Here is a 26,823-nt window from a genome sequence, read left to right as displayed (position 1 = left end):
TTTCCCTTTTTTTATACACCGAACTTTAGCGAAACTTTATTATCAACTTTTGTTATCAAAGTTTCCAACTCATCTCGCGACTGGCGATGCAATAAATCTTAAAAAGATAATAAACAGTAATTTCTCGAAAACGAGTGGCACCTTTTGTTTCTCTCTCCCTCTCTGTTTCTCTCTGGAAATTCTCACGCGAGAAGGAAGAGAGTCCCGAGCGCGTATTTTTTTTCATCGAGCTTAAATATTTGCGGAGCGTGAGCCGAATTCGTCGAATAATCCGTTCGAAAGATTGCCAAAAATTTGATGTTCGCCAAACATTGGATGCGGTTGAGCTCTGTTCGTTCGACAGTCCGATATTATGCGCGAAACGAGCGGCAAAATACGCGCAATCGTTCGGTCAGGATTCGCGAGTGTTGAGGATTTATCGGGATTGTACTGGCACACCCACAATGGACCGGAATTATGAAAGACCCGGGCACGAAAGTTTTGATAGGCTCTTTCTTCTCACGTCGGAGATGGATTTAGGTTTTCCAAAACTAAAGTTTTTCATTGTTCCATCCCAATCCTCACGAGCCCTTCTTTATATCAGTCCGACAATGGACTCTATCCACTCTGTTCTCTGTCCTCTGTTATTGTATGCATCTTTTTCGTATTAATATGCCAACTCGTGGAATATAAAGTTCACGCGCATAAAAATAACAATAGGAAAAATATCTGCGCATAGTGATGTGTCCTATTTTTACAGAGTATTATTCTTTAATAGATAGATACTTTTGAGTTTTTTCTCGATAAAATGCCGAGATATATTTTTAATAATCGATAAATTTGAATAAATAATAAAAAGTACGATTCTTCTGGTACAACCTAAATCTCTCAGAATATGAATCATATATGTATATAAGTAGAAAACTGCGATAACCTGCCTTCCTCGAGATTTTTGCTGAGGAAAAATCGTCTGTAAAAAGGAATAATGGATGGTCAAAAGAGCCCTTCGTGCAAAACTTATATAATAAAAAGTGAGATATCCTGTATACAGGCACATATAATCGATAATTTATACGAATTACATTTACGGATTTGTACTTTTACGGAATAATTTATGCGTTATATTTTATGAAGTAGGAGTTTCGAGAAATTGAAAAGTTGGCGCATTGGGATTTGCGAAGTGTATCTTCATTTGCGTAACAGAAGTACGATCGCGAAAAAGTCAAGAGAAATCGGCGTCGCGGAATTGTTTTTCATTCGCAAACGAGCGAATAATTAATTGCCTCGAGTTTCTTGAAATACGTTTCTTTTTGCGAAAGAAACAGCCCGTGCGCGCTTCTTTCGCTCTTACTACGCGATAGAGAAAAATCAAGACGGAAGAACTGAAACAATCAATTATCTCTGACGAGCCCTAGGAAAATTGTTTCTTTTTATGATAGAAAATTTAATATGCCGCGTATTTAATATGCTGCTTAGATCGTGGCTTTACTAAAATAAATAAAATACTTCTCGCGAGAGCTCTCTCGGACGTCTTAATACAACTTCTCAAAGAAATGCAAAAATCTGAATCGTTAAACATGAATCAATGTCTTATTTCTAACCAATGGCGTATTTTTTTGTGCAAAATGTGTATGCATCGAAAATTGAAACGAACTTGTGTCGCAATAACACACGAACGCGCTAATTGGATACAAGTCGTCGATTGCTTTTCCGCATCGAGTTTTCAAGCGCAAAAATAGCGCAAATAAAAAACGAGCACGACAGGTCATTTTTGTATTTAATTGCTGGATCATTCCCTTATCTCGCAGCGGCAAATTGGCGATGGGGGTTTGTCGGTGTTAAATTGATTGTGTCCTGTAGAGGGATGTTGAACATAACGTAATGCCGGCAGGGAATATACGCGAATGTACGTGTATCGATACGAGGATAACGAGAAAGAGCGTGTGTGTGTGTGTGTATGTGTGTGTGTGTGTGTGTGTGTGTGTGTGTGTATATAACATTATTCTTTATTCTTCACCTCCATTGTAATTCGCTGGTTTACGTCATATATGTGTTCCCTCACACGCTGTATATTTAACGCTAATTGTGGAACTGCCATTATTATGTTGGTACCGAACGCGGATCTACGCGATCTAGACAAATAGAACTTGGGGAATCGGAACGCTAAAGTGCATATTTAACGCTAAAGTGCCCATTGAAAATGTAACACTCTATATCTCTCCCGCGGCTAAAGAAAACTAAAGGAGGCCATCTATCTGTTGTAGCTATGAAATTGAGAGTTTTATTCTTATACGGTACAAAAGATATATATTTGCCAGATAAACCGCACGAATATAAAAATAATATTTTATTGCTGTTGGAAGATTATACTAATGAAAAATAAAGATTCAAAATGTAACACTCTATATCTCTCCCGCGGCTAAAGAAAACTAAAGGAGGCCATCTATCTGTTGTAGCTATGAAATTGAGAGTTTTATTCTTATACGGTACAAAAAAGATATATATTTGCCAGATAAACCGCACGAATATAAAAATGATATTTTATCGCTGTTGGAAGATTATACTAATGAAAAATAAAGATTTGGTAAAGTACTTTGAAAATTAACGTCATAGTGTACTGAGAAATAACCGCAATTCGCTGTACGTGACAGATATATTATGTTCGTGCGTGTATATGTATGCGTATACGAGAGTGTACGCACAATAACGGTGGAATGAATCGATCCACGCGAATGCAAACTGTGGCAATTATTCGAACCGCAGCTGCGCGGAAACTTTCCCGTAACAGATCGCGCAACAATTAATAATCTGTATTAATTACTGCAAAATGCAGATATGCAATTCGAAGACGATAAAATCATCCCTCTCTCCCATCGTACACGCTGCGTCTTCGACCGCTAATTAGTCTCCGAGAATTACTTTGACATATATTCTGCAGAAATTGTAATTATTTCATGTATAGATTTCTAAAGTGACTTTGAAAATCACCTATCTTACGTTTAGATTTTCGAGCTTTTTTTGACAATTTCAGATATAATTTTCAGAAAAATATTATTTTTTATACGAACTTTGTGGAAAGATTTTGAGATTGAAGAAAAGAATATAATATCCTATACATTGGACAATTTTTATCACGTGGAATGCACTGTCGATCGACGTGAAAATTTTGAGAGTTCCCTTTGTCACAATTATGATAAACAAAGATCGAATCTCGTAGACGAGTAGCAGCGGGATAACCCATCTCAATTAATCCATCGCGAGTGTCTCTCGCTGCTCATCTCTCGATGTTCATCGATGTTTTGGACGCTGAATGGCACTCGAGACGTTCGAGCGAGTGCCACGAGACGCACGTATTAGGTAACTATCGATAGACCAATGGAATATCGTCGCCGAGCGACGTACGTCGATTACAAATATCGAGATACGCGGTAATCGTATGAGTCAATTAATGCATTGGGATAATTGCCTGTTGCTAGATTCGGCCGGAATTGTTTATAGATGATTTTCTACGACGAGTTACGGAGCGAGAAACATCGAAAAAGCAATGTGAAATTCTCTAATTCCGTTAATCTTGCAGAGAAAATTTTTTAGAGAGGCAACATTTTCTCAAAATATTATTGGCATTAGTAATATCGTTGAAATAAAAGTCACGACGTGATAAACGTCGAAATAGCGAACCAAAATCTTTTTATTATTTTGTAATGAAATTTTCTTAGAATGAGAGGTGATGTTTTATTAAAATATTATTGGTAATATCGTTAAGATAAATTATAGAAAAAGGTTCAACATACAAGTTTCATACGAGTTTCAAGTCGTTTGATATTTCCGTATGATGAGTTACGACGTCGAAATAAATGTGAAATTCTCGATCGTTTAACTTTGCGACGAAGATTTTCTAAAGAAACGATATTTTATTAAGATATCACTTACATGTGAATATCGGTGAGATCATTAAATTATAATAAAAGATTGCACATCTAAATTGAATTTGGGGATACTATTTCATCTCGGGCGAAACGCAACGAGAAAGGTAGAAATAGCAATGCGAAATTCGATCACATGATTGCTCAACTTTTCGTGCTGCGACATGACACATAAAATTCCCGAGCAATCCTCTTCTCTTTCACGTGTAAATTTTGAAAGAGATTCTGAAAAATGTTTATCACGCTTAAATTTTAAACTCGTTCTTGTTCGATAATTTTAGAAAATTTAAAGTGATATTTATTTGATATTTATATTATAAATATATGTGTATTATTCACACAATATATTTGATCTGTCGAATGGAAATTCCGGAAAAACTCAAATCTTATTTATTTTATATCCAATCATTGTTAGACAATTTGTAAAATACTAATTTATGTAGCTATAAACAGTCTAAAAATAGATTTAGACATGTCGATTTTTTTTTTATCGTCACTTAGATTCATCTACATTCCATGCTTTAGGATTTATCATAGCACAAAATTGCGTATTAAGGACATACGCTATGTTAGTGCGAGAATTACGCATTTGCAATTTGAATATCTTTCATAGAGAAGTTCTATTGCGTCCAATAGAATATTCTAACCCTTCGGCATTATCCTCCGAAATATTTTCTTAATGCAGTTTTAGAGTTTCGTTTAACTTGACGAAAGAAGAGAAATAAGCATAGACATATATAATCATATTTAGCTTCTCGAAATTATACAAACTTTGACTGAGATAATAAAAAGAGGAAAAGGTAAATTGAGCATATTCTCTAAATAATAACATCAGATGGATTATTTTGCATGCGAGATAAAGATATTTTTGTAAAAATTTTTGTACAGTTATCTATATTATTAACGTTCGTGTAACGAGACGGTATCGTGCATGACTGAAAGTCACGACGACAAATAAGTGAATTGCAAGTGTCATAACGCACCGTATTTGTCGTTTCCAGGATCGACGAAAACGGTCCGTGGAACGCGACGAAGGAGATCATAACGTCGCACAACGATACGTTCTACACCGTCGAGAACTTGAGGCCATTTACGGTATATAGCTTCCGAGTGGCGGCGATAAATGCTCTAGGACGCAGCAAGCCCAGTCAAGCGTCCTACTATATGGTGACCCTTCGTGAAAGTAAGTTTCTACGATTTTAATTTTCTCTTTCTCTTCCTTTCTAGTAGTCTTTTTCTTTTTCTTTTTTTTTTTTTTATGTAGTCGACCGATAGCGAGCGTTATTCTAAATGTGTAGATATATATCCCGGTGAACTGTTACAAAATCCTTTCTCAAAGAGAAATCAGAAATAAAAGTGTAACAAATATAATATTACAGTTTTTAAAAGAATTGTTTATATATTACAAATAATGCATATTATATACATATATATGTATGTATGTATGTATGTATATATATAGTGATTCCAATATATTGTATATAATCACATAATATATAAATTTGATATAATTAATTATATCCCAAGAGGGTCTTTATTAAAACAAAATGTAAAGTATATCTGATAGTATATATATTGCGCGATTTCGATAAACAGTTTAAATATATTTGTACAATTTATGTTAATTAATTTTATTCTAAATATTTATATAAATTATTACACATATTTTCGAAATATTAATTTAACAAGTAACACATAATAATATATAAATGATACACATACATGTATTATATTATACATTAGTATGTGCTACAAATAATATAAATAATATAATATACGTGCGCTACAATATAATACGCTTGTGAGAATTATTAGAATTATAATTGATACGACGAATCGAAAACTTGAAGTAACTCGAGTGGGTTTTCCATCTCAATATCACCAATTCGTTAGGAACATTTACAAAAGAATATCGATATTATATACAGCCTAATTCTCTAAGTGAATCATCGTTTATCGAAACGCTCTCCTCTCCTCGTGTCGTAGTAAAGTTCTCCAATGGAGATCAATATCGGCTTTAGGATATCCTCTCGTCGCGTACATCTGCGCTTCAAGCCGATTCAATCGTCCAAATTACATCTCTCGTGGGCTATCAAAATGAAGTTTGTCGACCACGACGACGCACCCGAGAGGCGTCATGCTAAATTAAATGGTTGACACCCTCCGGTCGTTAGCGCGCCCGGGAGGGCACAAAGCGTTTGACGGCGGTTAGGCGCGGAAGAAAGTGACGAGCGAAACTCCGGAACGGAAGAAGAGAAAAGTCCACGAGTATAGAAAAAAATGAGACGAGGGGAGGGTGAGAGTGGCGTTAAGAGCGCGGCGCGGCCAGTTCTTGGCATCCGGGGAAACGCGAAGAACCGTCCAGGGCGACTAACTAAAGAGGCGCTAATTGCAGTCGACAGCCGGGATTTCGCAAGCAGGCTTGAGTCGAGCCTATTCTTTCTCTTTTGTCTCCTAATTTGCTTTCCACCTACTCTACTCACTCTCTCTCTCTCTCTCGCTCGCTCTTTCGCTCTTTCGCTTTTTACATTTCCGCTTTCCTTCTTTCGTCGGACGACGACGACGTCGACGGCGCTATCCCCGTTATAAAATAGGTTGAGCGCGCGCCTTGTGCGCAAGGCGAGCCCTGTAAATTCCGTTGAGCTCGCCCGCGCGACACTGTATAACGTATAGCCATATATACGTGCCACGAACGACAAAGTTTGCGCGCGGAGCCATCTCCTCTCCATGCCCTCCACCCTTTTCGACCTGAATTCCCATGCGTCCTGATCGCAAGCCCAATTACCACGTTACTCGCGCGCGTGTGCGCGAAGGACCGAGACTCGCAGTCCAACTGGAATTAGATATACCTCGTGGAATGTAACCATCGTAAATGGAATCCGGATTCATCCTCTTCTTTTTAATGGATGCATAAATAATTCATGTATATAATCACATAATATATAAATTTGATATAATTAATTATATCCCAAGAGGGTCTTTATTAAAACAAAATGTAAAGTATATCTGATAGTATATATATTGCGCGATTTCGATAAACAGTTTAAATATATTTGTACAATTTATGTTAATTAATTTTATTCTAAATATTTATATAAATTATTACACATATTTTCGAAATATTAATTTAACAAGTAACACATAATAATATATAAATGATACACATACATGTATTATATTATACATTAGTATGTGCTACAAATAATATAAATAATATAATATACGTGCGCTACAATATAATACGCTTGTGAGAATTATTAGAATTATAATTGATACGACGAATCGAAAACTTGAAGTAACTCGAGTGGGTTTTCCATCTCAATATCACCAATTCGTTAGGAACATTTACAAAAGAATATCGATATTATATACAGCCTAATTCTCTAAGTGAATCATCGTTTATCGAAACGCTCTCCTCTCCTCGTGTCGTAGTAAAGTTCTCCAATGGAGATCAATATCGGCTTTAGGATATCCTCTCGTCGCGTACATCTGCGCTTCAAGCCGATTCAATCGTCCAAATTACATCTCTCGTGGGCTATCAAAATGAAGTTTGTCGACCACGACGACGCACCCGAGAGGCGTCATGCTAAATTAAATGGTTGACACCCTCCGGTCGTTAGCGCGCCCGGGAGGGCACAAAGCGTTTGACGGCGGTTAGGCGCGGAAGAAAGTGACGAGCGAAACTCCGGAACGGAAGAAGAGAAAAGTCCACGAGTATAGAAAAAAATGAGACGAGGGGAGGGTGAGAGTGGCGTTAAGAGCGCGGCGCGGCCAGTTCTTGGCATCCGGGGAAACGCGAAGAACCGTCCAGGGCGACTAACTAAAGAGGCGCTAATTGCAGTCGACAGCCGGGATTTCGCAAGCAGGCTTGAGTCGAGCCTATTCTTTCTCTTTTGTCTCCTAATTTGCTTTCCACCTACTCTCCTCACTCTCTCTCTCTCTCTCTCGCTCGCTCTTTCGCTCTTTCGCTTTTTACATTTCCGCTTTCCTTCTTTCGTCGGACGACGACGACGTCGACGGCGCTATCCCCGTTATAAAATAGGTTGAGCGCGCGCCTTGTGCGCAAGGCGAGCCCTGTAAATTCCGTTGAGCTCGCCCGCGCGACACTGTATAACGTATAGCCATATATACGTGCCACGAACGACAAAGTTTGCGCGCGGAGCCATCTCCTCTCCATGCCCTCCACCCTTTTCGACCTGAATTCCCATGCGTCCTGATCGCAAGCCCAATTACCACGTTACTCGCGCGCGTGTGCGCGAAGGACCGAGACTCGCAGTCCAACTGGAATTAGATATACCTCGTGGAATGTAACCATCGTAAATGGAATCCGGATTCATCCTCTTCTTTTTAATGGATGCATAAATAATTGAATTCGAATTTGTTGCAGCTTCCTATTCATTTTTTTTTTTTTCCATTGACATTTTTGCATGACGCATTTCAGTTCTTCGCATTAATTGTTCCGTCAAGTATTCACGAAACGATGTGGGGGAAAATGTAGGAAACTGTTGCCAGTTAAAATAATCGTGTGACATTCGAAATAATTGATATTTGGTATTTAATGATTTCATAATTAGATGTAAGAGAATAATGCTCTTCTAATGAGGTTATAATTTATTGTTATATATGTCCAAGATTAATCAATCCAGATCAATCCAGATAATCGATTATTAAGGTGTTTATTAAGATAACATATATATATTTTTTGTGCGTTATATGTATATCTTTTAATATATTTATATTATATATTAATTTATGTTTTGTAGCGAAAATACGTTATATTACATTATTAACCACGTAATATAGTATCAGTATCCCGCTAATTAAGTTTTAAATTAAATATATTGATTGTCGGAATATCTCGGATTTATCCCTGAATTACAATTTGCAAAACATTGTACTGTCATATATGTACATTCCCGTATTGCAATTATCTTGATTAATATTATCTAAATATATCGGCCGAAATGTCTTCTCGCCCGTAAAAATCACCGTATCGTTTCTGCATTTTTTACTAATAGATCAACGGAATTTTTTTCGTATACTCGCTTTACTATCTTCGAAATTGTCCGGGTCAAAAATTGGAGTATAATACCACATTGAACGTTATTTCGAAAATTAGCTGAGCGTATCCGAAAGCAACGTGATTAAATGCACATGTAGGCGCGATAGCTACAGATCGATTTTATCGTGTGAGATAGAAATAATTATACGAGACGCACCCGCATTACCGAATCTGATTTCGCATATCATCGTCATGCGGAAACGCGAACGTGTGCGCGCATGTTTAAATAATTAATTTAAATACCGCCGAACGATGTCACCGGCCAATGTGTCATCGACCGGAAGAAAAATTCGGCAGCAATGTTATTCGCCGTTCGGCGAGAATCCTGGCGCGATTACGTTCACTGACACTTTTTTTTTTGTAATTTCCCGTCGCAATGTCGCAATATCGGGTGATCCAATCAGCTGTACGTCCCGAATTAGCGATTTCATAGTTTCGCGATAAAATCGAGGTAACGAGGTTTTTTTTTTTTTTTTTTTTTTTTTTTTTTTTTTTTTTTTACACAATTCTCTCCGACATACGGACGTTTTCTCACGATAGTTTGGATTCCGTAACTATGCCGAGAATCGGTTCTTGCGTATTACTTTTTTTTTATTATATATATACATATCGGAAATATAATATTGCTGAACTCTTTCTCTTTACGTAAAGTTTTAGCGCGGTTGTTAAGTAACGCGATACACAAAATGAAATTTTACGTATTAAAAAGAGAAAAGAGACCTTTTTTTCCACGGGATATATAGAGCGCGATCGAAAAACGATACATTCGTCGTGCAACGCATGCTGCTGATCCAGAATGCGCGCGGATGAAATGCAGTCGCGAATATATTTGCGTTGCCGATGCAGCCGAATATCGTATGTACTCGAAATCGACGCAGCGGTGCGGCACATTCACGAAGAAAAGGGGAGTAGATGTGCAACATTCTAACGCTGTACTACTATTCCTTACGTCACTTACGATTTCTCAACAAAGAATTGAGAAAGAATATATATACACAGGAAAGAGAGCGTGAATTATTTTCGGAATAGAGGAATAAATTCTGCATTTTTTACTCCCGCGCGCTTATCTCTCGCGGCAGATATTCATTTTTAATTATGCGACTGACCCATTATCGATTCTAACAGTGGGAAAAACACTGTCGAAGCGTTCTTTGGAAAAAAAAAAAATGATATCTTTTCCGGTCAGTCGATGCGGCGCGCGTGATTCGTTTCGATTCGGGAGCGCATACGAATACAAACGGAATGTGGCAGTCGATATATACCCGCATCGACATCAACGATCGTACGAGTGGCGAGTAATGCGTCAATATTGACAGGACGCGCAGACAGGTTACGTTGCGCGCGTTTCGCAGGTCGCACACGGTCGGCGGGTTCCTCGTTCGACGAACGACGGACGGACGGATGGACCGGGTGCACCGGGGAACTCGTCGCGCATTGGTTTATGCCACCGGATTCTAATTCGTGATTCTAATTCGTGGGTATCGGTGCGGTAGGCCGGCTAGTATAGGTAGGTCGGTGGTAGTGCTCCGGTGTGGCAACGGCACGGGAATTCACGATGGCTCAAATGAAAGCTCTCTCTCTCTCCCTCTCTCTCTTTCTTTCTCTCTCACTTCCCCCTTGCACCCCGTGGATCAATAGGACACGGACCGACGAAACTTCTCCACTACCACTTTACTCCCGCGGCCGGGTCTCTCCAATATATACGTATAGTCTCCACATATACTCATATATATATATATATACACAATATATATTATATATATTATATATATGCATACATATACAATACCTGCACACATTCACAGACACACATATGTATGTACATGCCCATTTCCAGACCTCGTTCGCCCCCGCTCCTCGCCTCTCGCCATAAATATACAGCGCAACCGAGCTACCAATTAGCCATTGGGACACCCGTCGGCACTGCGTCGTCTCGATTAAGTTCATTCGCGCCGAGTCGAACTGAAAATTGCAGGAACTCAGCCAGGAAACCGCACTTTTTTCCGTACGCTCTCGATGAAAAAGAGACGCGTCTCTCCGAGAGAATCCGCGAGGGTAAGTCCGTAATCGCGGTTAAACGCGAGACTAAACTCTCGAACTTGATGATTGTTTTAAAAATTATGATGACTTATATATTTTTATATTTTCACATTATATTTTTGTTTTTTTCTCTAATAATGTAAAAATTGTGAAAATTTGTTTTTATATATCTGCTCTGTCGTTTTCTTGTCTTTTTGTTTTTTTTGTCATGTTAAAAATTTTTATAAAATTCCTAGATATTTGATCAGCTTGGATGAATAATCGTACGTGAAAAATAATCCGATTCTTCTCTCGCGTGGTTATGAATAAGGCTAATTATTTTCTAAATTTCTAATTTTGTAAGAATTCGATATCAAACAACGTTACACCGAGGCTGTTATCGATTACATTCGCTTGAGAAGATTACTCATTGACCACGCTGTTAATTCGGTATATCGGGCAAGTTGAGCAGATTAACAACCGCTTGTAATAACAACGATAAATGAGGAACTCAAGGTTTAATCGTCGATTGGTTCAGCCGAGGAATTTGCTCATCGATTAGATATGCATCCCGCGCACTCGGTATAATTAATTTCTAGGATAAATTGAGAGCGAGAGAGAGAGAGAGAGAGAGAGAGAGAAAGAAGTCTTTCTCTTCCGTACGAAAATTCGAATGAAAGAACTAGAGTGAGAAAAAGAGAGAGAAAATAAGAGGTGACTCGTATTGTTGCCACCGCAACATCCAGCAATGAGTCAGAGTTCCCGGGTAAGTTCATTCGCGAGAGTCGTCTCGAGAATCGGGAAGGAGTGGTAGCTTCTGCCTGCTGTGTGAACTATTTTCGATTCCGACGGGGTTGATAAAGTAGTGGAGGGACTCGGCGGATGCAATAAAGGCGCCTTTCCGCGAGTCACGTTTCGACGTAGCGATGGAAGCCGAGGAATCTCTATAGTACAGTGTGACCGAAGTAATTTATTTTCCGTCTTGATATTACATAACGACGATACTTTGTCCCGTCTTGGTTAAATGATGAATCATTCGAGGGCCTCGATTTAGTCGTAAATCTTGATTATACTCGAAAAAAAGTGTGTCTAATTTTTATACTTATATATACATTTTATACACATCGAACGATGCGAACAGCTGTTTTATGTCAAAATTTGAAAAAATGTGTACCGTTTTCACATTATAATAATTAAAATTTAATTAAAGCTATACTTTATGTAAGGCATCGATTTCGATCGGGATGACGTAATTTCGCATGCTAAACTATATGTCATGTGTTTACGTACTTACGACCCTGTTATATACGATGTATTGGTTTCAAGAACAATATTAGCAATATGTTTACGCGAACGGTTTGTCACGATTAAGCGTTTGAGCGCTTACGGCAAAATTGGTACTTCGATAATATATCACGGAGGTATAAAACCGGCGTTATCGTCATAAACGCGCCGACGAGGTAATAATAAGTTAACGCAGATTTAGCGCCAGTAAAAAGTGCAGCTCGTATTTATCGTGGCGCTAAATTGCTCGACGAAAGTAGAGAACGGAGACAGAGTTAAAAGACTTATATATCACTTATTCTGCTAATACTCGATCCGACTTATCACTCTGTGACAAATTATAAATCTTTTCTGATAATCACTATTATGTACATTATTATGTTACACAATTTTATCGTTGGTGTTTGCGAGGTATCAATTATCATTTCTTCTTTCTAATTTAACAGAGAATTATAGAAATAATTATAAAAATATAATACACGTCTTTTCTTTGAATCATAAATCATCAATTGCCTTTTTTCTTTAATTCCAAACATAAATGTCATTCGTTTCGACGACTAGTAATTAAATATTAATAAATTAAATGATTAAAAATTAATCGTGATAAAACCAAACGCGTCACTACGAAGCTCCTTACTTTTTCGTCGACCTCACGCAATTAACGCCTGGTGATCGTACAATTAACGCTTTCGTCGACATTATAACACGACGGATGGATGGGAACGGTCGGGCTAACTGACACACAACGCGCATTAAATGTCCCGGTATTATTTCTGCGACAATTTCTCACTCTCGGCCCGAGTCAGCTGACGTGCCGACGCGATATCGCGGCCGCGACAGCGCACGACGAGAGAGCGGGCGTTTCAGAAGTGACGCGGGGATGCTAATTATTTCGAACGTGCTTCTGTGACGGGAACAACGAGCTCACCCTGGCCTGCCCTTTGCGCGCGATAAGGCAACCCGAAAACAAATTACGCGAGCTTGAAAATTATTACACGACCATTTTTTAGCGACCTCCACGTGCACCTCCACCGCGACGATAATCCCATGCAGTTTGAATGGCCGTTCTGCTTCTCTAAAATGTATATGTGTACGTGAAGGAAATTTAACGAGTATAGTTCGTATAATTTTCATGTACGGAAAATATCCGATCGTTTCGTCGAGATTCATGTTTCTCACAATAATGTGGAAAGATATTACTCGCCGCGTATCGATTGCGATATTGATACGCGGATTCAGATGCGGTTTACGCGAATGTGAATTAAAAATGACCGACTTTGAAAACAATTCCATAGGGATCAATAAACGCAATGCGTGCGCGGATAAACGTGATCGCGTGCATGTGTAAAGATATGTTGTTAACATAGATTGGATAATTTCGACGAAAATGTATATTTTCGATATTTGGAACTAAAATGCATTCGCCAGCGCGCGTTCGCGAGAATACAATAGCACGTATATGCGCGAAATTTTATATGATCCTGTTCCATATATACAATGCACATGTGCATATATATATATAAATATATATATATGCATATTTATGCAAAAACTTGAAATTTCCGAGAGGGGAACCCGCCAGTTTGAAAATTTATTTTCACGATTGTCAGTTAAATATTACCTTTTAATTTTTCTCTGCGTTCGCGGGTTACGTACTTATTCACATATATATTTGATGATTCTACGCAATATCATAACTATCGATTTCCGACCATATCCCTCGCGCGTTCCGCGCCAACTTTAAATATTATTTTTACGGTATGTCATACTGCCGCACGTTATTCTTTAGAATCGCTTTTTTTTCATAAACTGATGGATTTCTGTAGTATGTGTATATATATAGTTTGTTTAAACATCTCGGTCGAGGAGAGAACTGCGATTTTAACCGGGATTTCCTGAAGCGATAACAATCTATCTTTTTTTCTCACAGAATATACGACGTAAACGAGATATATTTGGATAAACCGTTTGCTAAACACTATTGCAAAAATTTCTATACGCGCATAACGATATTTATAAATATGAATACGATATTTTTGTAAGCGCGCAATGTGCTTTTTCAGGATTAACTTCTTTTTTATATTTATTTTTAGGATTGTGTATTTTTTTTAAATTCAAGATTGGAAAAATTTACACAATATATTTGCGTTGTTTACAGTACCGGAAGGAAAACCGACCATCACGGCGGCCCATAATACCTCAGCGACGTCTATTTATCTGGCATGGAAACCGCCGAGTCGTGATACCATACACGGCGAGTTCCTTGGATATCGCATCGGATACCGACGACGCGAGAAAGCGGATGAAGAAATGAAAAACATTTACATTCGCGATCCTGCCGTCGATGTAAGTCGCCATATGATTTTTTATTCTTTATTAATCAATGCGCAATCAATCAATCAATCAATAATTAATCAATTGTTAAATTAAAGAAAAAAAATGACGATTGTGCAAATTTTTTTTGTTCTTGTGTTTCAGAATCACAGTATTCACAACCTGGATACCTTCACACAGTATCTAGTTTCGCTGCAAGTTTTCAATCCTGAGGGTCATGGACCGGCTTCGACCGTAACGGTGATGACCGACGAAGGCGGTAAGTGCGAGAGAGAGAAAAATTATTTTATACTTTTCATTTGGTGCGATATTAAAATATAAAATTGAGAGTAAAATTGGTATATTTTCGAGTACACAATGGCAGATGGAAAGTATTGCATGTATCCAAGTACGGTAAAACAGAATACCATATCGTTCGTGATAAGATATTCGTGGAATGCTAGCTTAACTGCAGCTGCCAGACAAGAGTTCTACGTTGAAACGAAGGCAAATATTTCGTTATACACAAAATCGATTGTATCAAAATTATGTGTAACAATTATTAAACAAGGATTTGCATTCTCCTCAAAGTTGGATCACTAACTTTCCTAAAAGTTGGATCGATATTCTTATTATTGTATTGCGATAATTTGAACCCAATTACGAGTATATATTTATAGAAATATTTAATATATTTATTATTAAAATAGTACATAGTAAAGCTTTCGAAAAATTCTTGAAGGGATAAGAGATTATAAATTCTTTAATAATATCTATAAAATTTAATTCTTTAATAATATCTTCTTTATTGCTAACGCATTTAAAACACGTTATGATAATGTATACGGATCTGTGCCGTTGATGATTCATCATTATCGTCATTATATTCTGAATCATTACGGTTCTGCGCATTTACCGCCAACGACTTTCTAGCTGCACTGCCGCCGCACTCTTGTATCTTGTATAGAAACTCATTGTCGGAGTGCTTCGTTCTAAAGGGCAGTATAGTGTTCTCATAGCCGTACCTAGAAAGTCTTGATACCCCGTATCGTTGTGAATATTTAACACTTGAAAATTTACCAATCGTTGAAATATTCCTCAATATTCAATGTATGAAAAATCAGTATCAGAAAATTTATATTCTGTAAATTTCTAAGAGTTCTACGAGTCTGTATTCCTAATTTTGTTGAAAAAAAAGAGATAGTGAGAAAGAGAAGGAGGGGAGGAAGAAAGGAAAGCAAAAGATAAATAGAGTCGAGAGAGAGGATACTATTCGTGTAAGAGAGACGAAAGAGCGGTCACAGGAAGAACGGGAAGAAGAGGGGCTCGTGACAGTCGTGGCAACCGGAGCGACAGAGGAAGCCGACTATAGAGAACTGAAGAGAGAGAGAGAGAGAGAGAGAGAGGGAGAAAGAGAAAGACAAAGGGAGAGGGAGCAGGCGAAAAGGAGAGAGAGGAAGAGAGAAAGCGGCAGCAGCTGCTAGCGGCGTTTCGGTCGGCGCCGCGCCTGGTCGACGATCGATTTTCCCCGATTTTTCAGCACGCGAGAGAGCCGAGAGAGAGAAGCTCGTCCGCTCGAGTCGGCCGCGGCGAGCACGCTGCATCGCGCGCGTCAAGCCGGTCCTCGTCGCCGTCGTCGTTGTTACCGTCGTTGCCGTTGTTTCCGTCGCCACAATAGCCATCCGGAAGAAGACGACGACACGCGCGCGTTTGCGTCAAGCGAGCACGTGTATCTTGGTTCTTCGACCGCGCGTCAAGTTGTCAAGAGCACGCGGACCGCGTGGATAAAAACGGAGCGGCGAGCGCGAGAGCGTGTTGCTTCGCGTGTGCGCGCGTGTCGTGGCTCGACATCCGCTCGTGTGTGTGCCAAGTCCACGGAGCGGATTTTTTGTACGCGCTTACCGGATGTACAGAGGGATCCCGCAACGATGTATGAACACGGGCCGAAGCCGCCGCGGCTTGAACGAGCGTAAAACCGCGCACGCTCGCTCGCTCGCTCGCACGTAGCCGAAGTGCGTGAGTACAAGCGAGTGAGTGAACGCGAGCGGGCGGTGCAGTGCGAGTGTGCGCGTGTAGTCCGCATGCACGCGTCCGCATCCGCGGACTGCGCGCAGTGACAGTACGTGTTCCCGGTGTGAGTGTGCTCCGCCTGTGCAGAATAATCGCCTCGTGCGGGCGGGTGTTTCCCATCGATTGCGGTTAGTGCGGTTTGCATCGCGGAATTGCTGAATACGAGAAGGGATCGCGACCGAGCGATCTTGTCCGGATGATCAACTCGCAAAAGAGATACATATACATATAGAAAGAAAGAGTGAGAGAGAGAGAGAGAGGTCTTGCCGAGATGGCGGCGGACCGTCGATTCCGACGACGCCTCCTCCGGGTCGCTGGTGACGCCTAGTTCGAGGAATAGAGATATATCACAAGCAAAAGATCCTTGGTTTGCCTGGGCAAAAGATCCTTTGTTCGGGTCGCGCTAACCGTCACAAGTCGCTTCTCGGTCTCGATGCTCCGAAATCGGATTTCGGAGCGATGGGTAGTGACGGCGGGCTCGAGGGGTCGATATGACGCGAGATTTGCACGTCGAGCAGTGCCAAAATGACGCTATAGTGGCGCATCCGAAATATCCTTAATATTCTCCGACAAGTCTACGTCGCGCATGCTTTTTTTTACGGCCTTATTTCGATAATTTCATAGTTCGTCTCATTTCGAGTGCTTAAAAAAGAAATGCGAAAAGTCCATATGACACCATGTGATATCCAATATGTTTTGACGAAAAATCTCTACAAAGCTCTCTGTATCCTCGTATAACGTTTCGATGAATGTTTAAGAGGTAAATAGAAGAAAGAGAAAACTAATTGATTGACGTTCTCATGAAATGTGGAAAGTGACTCGTATTTATCACGAAGAAAAATAATGCTTGCCAAGTTTTCACTTGCTTTTTTCTCTCTCGACTTTGCTTTCCATAACGCGAATCATCATCATCATAAACACGTTTCGCAATTGATTTCGATTATCTAGAAGGCACTAATCAATTTCGATGACGATAAGTGTGTGAAAACGAGGAATAAATGGCAGTTTCTCTTTGTCATTTAACATTTGACTTTTTTTTTATATTTGATGCAAAAGAAAAAATTTCAAGTGCAACTATCATTTTGGTTTCAATGAATATCAATAAATTACGACAACAAACAAATGACATTTAACTTATATTTTTCTTATATTCGATAGAAGGAGAAATAGCAATCAATATAGTACTATGATGAATCACTTCGATTAATAAGATGCATTTATAAATTTCAATGCCACATTTTTCAATATTTTTCTCGTGCTTCGATTATATTTGACAAGAAGGTATGAGCGGAAAATAATCCATCAGGGTGCCATTATTACGAGAACAATTTTCCGAGATTACTAAAATCAGTGAAAATCAATAAAATCTATTCTAGATAAAACAAATGCCATTGAATAACAAAACTATTACTGCAACGGTGAGATTTTAATCACGGGAGAAGAAAATCGATAAACTTCCATCGGGCCGGGAGAGTGTCGTTGAATTATAAAAAAAGCGGTGTCTCCTTTATTTCCGCTTTTATTTCGACACGAGGAGAGATAGCAATCCCGTCGTTGCGGCGACGCGACGTTGAAGGACTCGTCGTCGTATGCGAGTTCGATCGGTGAAACTCGGTGCATCCGCCGCGCGGCCGCGTGGAAAGGAGGGGACAGAGAGAAGCGAGGACGGATCGTCGTCGTTTAGGGTCGACGACGGTGGCAACGCACGCTCCGGTGCTTCTCTCGAGCAAAAATCTCACGATTGAGGTCGATTCATTCCGCGCTGCCGTTTCTCGGACCGTTCCAATTTCGACGAGCGAAATGCTTGGCGTTTCCTCATGAATGGGGTCCTCGCGAGTTTATCGGTGCATTCGCGAGCGATCACACATCTTTCGATCAGTCTGTCTTTCTTTTTATTTCGGCAATCGAAGATCGCGCTTTCTTCCGAAGCTTATGTTAAATACGTTTCTTTTTTTTTGTGATTATTGTAATATTAGACAAAGACGAGATATGATTACGCTATAAAATGTTTATTGCGCGAATGTTTTTTGCTCGTTGGTGTTGTTCACGGACGATCGTTCTTCCCAAAGGAGTATTTTTTGATAATAAATTGTTGAGAAGTGTTCTCGTTTCGCGCCAACACAAAAATGAGTCTCTCGAAATGGGGCGCGGTCTCGTTAATCTCGTTTGAACGATTGTACTCAGGATTCCATCTCATTGTGAAATAAAAACTCGAGCCAGCGTGGGATTGACGTGGGAATCCTCATGGATTAGCCTCATCCGCTTTTGCATTTATCTTTCTTGTAGAAAGGGCTAAAATTGTTGGGATTATTTTATAAATTTCAAACACGATAATTTCAATCGCGAATGTAATGAATCTTATATTTTAATTAGCATTTTTAAGGATAATGCCAAATATGCATGTTTCATGATTTCTACCACATATATAAAGAGAATCTTAGCGAAACATTATTATTATTCCTTTCTAGACTAATTGTGCACGTGGTCCTTAAATATGATCACGTGTGCGATATAAATAAAAATTTATATTGCCGCGAAATGTAACGCGTATAACATCGAAGTTTTAGCAGTTATTTATCTATCCTGTGCGAATTAGGTAATAAATGAAATATGAAACTGGAACGCTCTCACTCTCTCTTTTTCTATTTCTTTTTCTCCCCATTGTGTTAAGGAAGCGCCATTGTTATTGGCCGTCCTGTAATTTGCTTCTTTATCCGCTTAACCCGGCGTTCGAGCTAACTCAGTTTCTCCTGCGACTGACGTTTAATTGTTTGCGTTGCATTGGGAAAATTCACTCGCGTCGTTTTCGAAAGTACGGTCTTTCGTGCTCTTTTCATCGATTGAAACTTCAAGTAATATACGGAGCATTGGAAAAATAAATATGCAAACTTTAACATTCTTTTTGTCGAAGATTTGCAAATTATAAATTGATTTATAATACACGTAAAAGACGCGTAATTTTAGAGAGGTTTCTTTTTTAAATTGTAAGCGAAATTGAGAATGAATAATTTATCTCAAACTAATTTCTGGATGAATAGGCGAATAGGCAACTTCTTATTATTCATTCAATTTTAAATAGATCTTCTTTAAGTAAAAGTTTGCTTCATGTAAGCTTCATGTATATGTATGAGAAATGAAAAAAAAATGATGCATAATTTGGCCAAAGAAATAATCGACATGAAAAAATTCAGTGCAATTTTGCAATATATAATTGTTATCATTTGATTTGAGAGATGTAGAGCAGATATTTCTATTATTTATGTATTTCCATTTTTATCTCTGCATCTTTATTTTAAATGATAGATCGAATGACAAGGCACGACATATCGATATTGATGTGGCATCGTGTATCGTCGTTGTTTACGATGCTACAGCACTATATTCCCCTAGTCTGTCCACTAAAAATGTAGGGGAGATCAATCCACCTTCCAAGGGGTCTGAATAATCCACTGCTGTTCTGCCCTCGTGACACGATCGTGCGTGATTCGTCGATGACGAATATTCGGAGGACGCGGTCATGAGAGGGTTCGCGCGATAACGATGACGATAATATTTCAGTTATTGTTTAACAATCTTCCTTCTCAAGAATTATTAAAGCGATTCGAGTAACCTATTGCGATATTAGTTCGGAAATAAAAATGTATACACATTAGTCATAGATACGTCACATATTTTGTTATGAATTAAATGAACACTGCTTCCGCGATTTCGATTCAAGTTTTTCCAAGTCAAGTAAACAATTGAATTTTTTTATCTCATGAAACTCGTTTCACAAATAGCATGCAATTTCCGACACGCTGCGTTAACGTGCACCGAGAGTTTTTAATTTATTCCGTTCTTTCGCAAATGACGATCGATTGATTCGCGAAGAGTTCACGACGGGATCATCTCATGCTCAATTATTTGTATCTTAACAGAGGAAATATAGCCACTGGTAAATATATAGTGCCATATAGCTGTCGCAACACGTGCGACGAAAAGTTGATTCATCGCTTGGGATAACCCGAGAACTTACTCCCGCGCAAAATGTGACAGTGACCGGCTGGTGAATAAATGCGTCGTTATGCGTTGTACTTGGACTACCGTGACAACGACGACGAAAAGACGGTGCTATAATAATTGAGAGAATACGCGAGAGGAGCGCGCCGAGTGTTCCTCGGCGAGGATGGGCGAATTTGTGAAATAACGGGTGTAGCGAGAGAGAGAGATAGAGAGAGAGAGAGACGTACGCAACACACGCACGCACGCGGCGTTTTACACAGCTGCAGCTGCAAAGAGGAAAGAGAAAAAAAAAAATGACGTCGTGGGCCAGCGTGGCCAGTGTCGCTCAACTGGCAGCTTCGCTAGCCCTGATCCTGAGATTCCTCATCGTTACCGCTGCGTATCCGATCACGCAGACGACCGACGAGGAGACCTACGAGCGGACGACCTACATCGTGCCGTTGTCTTCAACGGAGAATGACAGCGATATTTATCGAGGTAATTTGCGGGGGATACCGCGCGATCGACAGATCGACGCTAAACCATCACCTGCTTGGAGAAAGCGCCATGGGTATTGATAATATATAATAGGGGTAATAATACGATAATAAAAAGACCAACTGAGAAAATATCTAACGATAATGGTAAAAATAAAATATACGATAGAAAGAGAAAAAATAAAGAGAAGGGGAAGAAAGTACACACATCGATAAGGCGATATATCTTGAAGCGTTTCATCATCATTTCCCGGCATCTCTGCCAGTACAACTTAATATTAATATAATATTACTATCAATAATATTAAACGATCTAATATTTCGTAAACGATATCACATTGAATTCTGAAAATCAAAAACATTTATCGTTTTAGTTTCTCCTAAATAATTGATTTATTAACGAGAGATTGACGCTAAATAAATATGTATGTAACTGAAATAATATTAATACTTGAGATAAACAAAATTACAAAAGCAAAAATAAAGCAGATTATTCAAATTTAAACGTTTACGTCTGAAGAAAACGTGGTGCCATGCGTTCAAAGTATACCGAGAATCAAGTAGGCTGCGGTGAAAATTTCGCCACTTAGCATCAATTAAAAGCGTGATTAATTGGTAAAATATAGAAATAAATGTGCGAGTTTCACTAGGAAATGTCACTGGTCGATTCAAGTATTGCGTTACGCAGCGACTACTTCGTAATCACCTTGCGAGTATACGAGATTGTCCGCTCGTGTAATCGATGCTTAACTCATTTCCCGTTCCGTCTCGATTTCGCGGAACGCGAAACGCACATACGTTTCGTAAGGTATACAAGGTGACTTTAAAGGACGTGTTCCTCATCCGTTTCGTCTTTTCCTTAAACCACGCTCGCCTACAATGCACATCTATGATTGCGCAAACGTTCTCAAACGTGCGTACTAACACGCACGCACAAGCATGGCATTGTAGTGTTGCCCGGTTATTTCGTAATTGCCGTTGTAATTGCCGCAAGTGCGCTGGCCTCGTTGCGGGAAAACGATATTTTGTAACATTTTTATTGTACGCAGGATTAGTTTCTAACATAAAAGCGTAATAAAATAATGAGATTGACCCGTGCGGTTTGTTTCGTTTTATTTATGTAAGACGTAAAAGAATGCGCGTCATTCGTTTTTTGCATTTGTAGCATATATGTATACTGACGGAGATCGCCATAGCAACGATTACCTACTGACCTTAAGTGTCGTCGCGGTATAAAATTATGGAAATACGTTCATTCTCAGGATTATTTTCAAGAGCAAAAACGTTGAATATTATCTCTTGCGAATCCAGACATTCTATTTTTACGTCAGAACCCAAGGTCGGTAGCCTAATCCGGACAAATGGAGGCACCATCGGTATTGCCCTGAAAATCATATACGGTGTTTTGTAAAATGATTAATTTTTATAAAATAAAACAATTATTAGAGTAATATAATCTACTGTATAATAATCTAGACGACAAAGTTTAAAAAAACATTACCTCTCTTGTGTGATAGAATGTAAAGATTTTCATCTTGAAGGTCTGGGCTGAATTTCAAAAAAATTTATAATGTCATCTAAAACATATCAATCATTTAATAGAACTTTGCGTTAGTCAAACTTGAATCGAAGAATTTAAAACAGTTGCAATGAATTCGGATGCAACTCGAAGCGCTGCAAATCGGTATGCAAGCGCGACTCTGGCACTCGAAGCAGGTACCACGTTTTTTTATCTACTGTTCCTTTCACTCACCGTGAACCTATCCTAATAAAGACACTTTCGCCTACTTGACTCTGTACTTGGTTTCTGGGTTCCGTAGAAAAACGATAGTGAATCTCCTTTCAATCTTCGAAATTATAAAGAAAGTGCATCGTCTGACGCTCGTTTTGTCGGCGCGATATCGTCTCTTTCTATCTCTTTTTTTTTTTATCGAGGAACGAGATCGTTTATCGAGTAGAATTCGTCACAAAATACAGTCGCGATTAAAGACATTTCAGCGATCGCGAATAGATTTGGCGCGTAGTTCGCCTTTCAAGCTACGCACGACGGCGCTGGATTGCAAGATCACGACCTTGCGCCATACGGCGGGGCCCGTAATCGTATTCATTTTTCAACCTGATAGTAATACGAGTACGACTCGGCTCGGCCGTCGTTGTGCGTGCACAGACTCGATATGACATCATCCGCCGCAGCTTGTAAAGCGTGTAAAGGTGTATATATCCCCGCTCTCCGAACAGCCTCGCATTTTATTACACGTTGTTAATCTATCGCGCGAATTCGATAAGGTGCTTTAAACGGAACGCTGCAGAAGATGATAACGCGCGTTAAAGGTCACCAAATAGTTGTAAATTATCGTTCGCGAAAGAGTCAGCGAGAAACGATCCTCTCCCCGTTGCACGTTGTCGATAAATGGAAAATAAAATAATTTCGCAGTCACGAAATTGCTCTTAAATTCTATCGTCCTCTATAGTCTTTCTCTTAATTCTATTACAGCACTCAAAAAAGTGGTATTGCAACCACAGCAAAAATTTTCTGGGTGCGCAAAATTAACTGAGGTACATAAATGATTAGCAAATACTGTGATATCGCATATGTTTCGCATTTAATCAATCTAAGTGACAGAGACAGAATTTATATCTGAACTGTTTGTGAAATTTAGAAAGAATGTTTTTCTGTGGCGCCTATCCATGTAAGGCCAATCATACTTGTTATAAAGTTTGACTGTGGTACACAGAAAAAATTAGCGACAAGAAACAAATGAATATATAATCCTCACATATAACATATTTGTATAATGCGCCCAATCTATCTAGCTCTTTTAAACAATTTCTCTCAATTTTTCGATGCTGCAGTTATAATTGGCAGTTATATTTCTCACAAAGATCGTTCTAGCTGTAGTATCGAAACTCATATTTATCCAATGCAGTGATTAACATTTGGCAATGGGACCTAAATTTTCTAGAAGATATTATTAGAATATTGCTGCTATAAATTCTATATGTAACAGACAATATTCTAACAGATACAAAAAATAGCGATAAATTTTTGTTGTGACACCTAGAAATCTACCTATATCAGCAAGATATTTTTTTGAGTGAGGGATTTTCGTAATTTGTATATCTATAAATTTTAATTTATTTAGATATATCTACTCGGTTTTATTTTATTATTCGATACATTTGACAGGATCTCCCCTATTATGCCTCATTTATTTGGAGCGTGTCCGAGCAAGATTACTGTCAATGATTTTACGCAGCTGAGGCTAGAATGCAAATCAATCTGCATGTTTTATACCGCACGCCGCGCAACGTATGGTAATGCCGCGGCAGATGTATGAATATTCAATAAATTTGATCTCTCTTATATGAACGCATCGACGGTCGTTTATTCATCCGTATTATTTACTGAAGGAAATAGAGCTTTAGGAAAATGAAAATATAGCGAATTGGGTATATCGATATCTGTTGCTCGAAAGAACAATTAAATAACCGGGAATGGACCCCCAGCGCACTGGTTATGTATTCTAAACATCCTGAAAGAGAGAGAAAGGAAAACATTGGATCATATTTTGTTTCTTATCGACGCAACGCGTAGTAAAGTATGGAAAAAAGATCCGATGTCTCTCTTTCTCTCTCCGCTATGTCTCTGACCTAACGTGTACTATATAGAAAAATTTATGGCGCATGCAAGTCTATCTCTTTATGTCTATGTAAATAACGCGTTCACCGTATGAAAAGGCGTTACGCTCCGACAATAAAAGAGTAAAATAAAAATTTTAATGGAAAGCCTGCTATTTTTAATGCGCTTATTTTGAAATACGCTTGAATATACTTTGTCTCAGCGTGACATTGTAAATGATGACGAGAAAGGAAAGGTCAATATAATATCCTCTCTTATTATAATGAAAAACGCATGTTTTTTTTCTCTTTCCCTTTTAGCTCCAACAAAGCCGGAAAATCTCACCTCCCGGGAAATCACGGGCAGCACCATTGAACTCTCGTGGTCGGAGCCCGAGAATGCCAACGGTATCATCGTCGGTTATCGCGTTTACTATATGCATTCCAACTATACGGACGTTAAAATGCACATACCCGATAAATCTGCGGACTCGGACGACCCGAATACCAAATTTATTCTGAAAGATCTAAGTGAGTATATACGTTCTATACGTAAACAATATTGCGCGAGAAATACGATTATACGAATAAGATTATTTATTTCAAGTAACAGAAAAAATTCAATAAGTATCAAATGCTTGAGTGAACTAAAATTTATCTTTTTATTTTTTAACGTATAATTTTTAACGCCATCCAGTCTCTCGACCTTTTTTAACGCGTCAGATAATGCGAGATTAAGCATGTAATCTCCAGTCGACAACGAATAGTCGTTACAGTAGACGACTAGAGATAGAGGTCGGTATACTTGGCTCGTTGATAAGAAAAGCTCGAAGAATTCTTATCACCGTACACGCTTTTTTTTTCATATGCGCTCGCTGCGCAGGCGAATGCATCGTTAGATATATTTATTTTGGCATTACAATTACGAGCGAATAAAGAAAGAATTATATTTCATTGCACGACAGTCGCGAAAAGATGCCTCGATAAGATCCGATATATCATGATGAGACTGGTCAGGCGTAAAAAATAGTCGCTTAAGTTTCATTCATGAAGGTTAATTTGCTCGATTGCCATTCATAGCCGAGCGCCGGGTTTGTTATTTGCAGATCCGAACACCGACTATAAGATTTGGGTGAAGGCTTACACGCGAAAGAATGAAGGCGAGCCTTCCGATCAGATTATTCGCAGAACCGATATAACAGGACCAAGTGCACCTTTGATCTTGAATTTGACTTGCCAGTCTCACCAGTCCCTCTATATTCAGTGGGCCAGGCCGGTCACTTTTTCGGGCTCGATCGACTATTACTACATCAATTACCGGCCGGAAAATGGAAGATATTACGAGGAAATTGAACTATCCACCGAGAAGAATCATCTCGAAAGCGGGGTACGTCTCTCTTTTATAGCTTTAAAATGTCAATTATTTTTTTTTTACAGAAAAAGAAGAAGTGTGTAACAATTCATGCTATTGATAGTATTTATTAATGAGAAAAACTTTTTGCAATTTTTTCCTTCATCATACTTTATCATCCTTTACATCAGTTTAAATAAAAACAAATCACAGTGCATTAGAAAATATTGGGAACTTATTTTTATGCAGGCGATCATACCTAATCTGACGGTAAACACCGTTTACGAGATCGTAGTACGGGGAGCCACCAGGAGTACAATAAACAGCCACCTCATTCAAGGCGAGAGCTCTACACCGACGAAGGTATTGGTCACTCGCGATTGCGACAAGATACCGCCCTTGATGCATCGCAGCAATATTAAAGATCTCACCCCCGGAGTGATCGCCGGAATGGTGTGCGCCTGTTTCATCGTGATGCTGGCAATTACAGCCTTCGTATTGTGGAAGTAAGTCACGATTTCATTTTTTAATTCACGGCGCGTTATCGCAGAAATCTTAGCGCGGACCGATTCGATTGATAACGATATATTCCCATGTCAATAGTTGCAAGTATGCATAATTCTAAACATTCTCTCTGTATATATATATATAAATTTTTAAATTCTCTTTTTATTTAAATAATCTGATTGTGAGATATACGACGAGATTAATCACGAGATTATTTAT

General features: G+C 38.9%; 1 protein-coding gene and 1 long non-coding RNA gene across 2 annotated transcripts in view; one reads left to right on the top strand and one right to left on the bottom strand.

Moving 5' to 3' along the window:
• LOC115242514 (tyrosine-protein phosphatase 99A) overlaps positions 1-26,823 on the top strand; it is a 279,771-nt gene that overhangs the window by 246,401 nt on the left and 6,547 nt on the right. Inside the window, exons 5-10 of the mRNA XM_029818882.1 lie at positions 4,904-5,085; positions 14,426-14,613; positions 14,746-14,860; positions 25,068-25,277; positions 25,853-26,133; positions 26,347-26,603. Coding sequence (XP_029674742.1) covers positions 4,904-5,085; positions 14,426-14,613; positions 14,746-14,860; positions 25,068-25,277; positions 25,853-26,133; positions 26,347-26,603 — 1,233 coding nt within the window. The remainder of the gene's footprint in view (positions 1-4,903; positions 5,086-14,425; positions 14,614-14,745; positions 14,861-25,067; positions 25,278-25,852; positions 26,134-26,346; positions 26,604-26,823) is intronic.
• Positions 21,577-23,645, bottom strand: LOC115242517. Its single transcript, XR_003885061.1, has 3 exons — positions 22,882-23,645; positions 22,630-22,705; positions 21,577-22,512 (listed from the first exon to the last, which is right to left on the bottom strand). It is a non-coding gene; the product is annotated as an uncharacterized LOC115242517 (long non-coding RNA).

Source organism: Formica exsecta, unplaced genomic scaffold, assembly GCF_003651465.1.
Source record: "Formica exsecta isolate Colony F162 unplaced genomic scaffold, ASM365146v1 scaffold60, whole genome shotgun sequence".
NCBI lineage: Eukaryota > Metazoa > Arthropoda > Insecta > Hymenoptera > Formicidae > Formica > Formica exsecta.
Note: the sequence above shows the minus strand (reverse complement) of the source record. Positions and strands in the feature narration are given on the sequence as shown.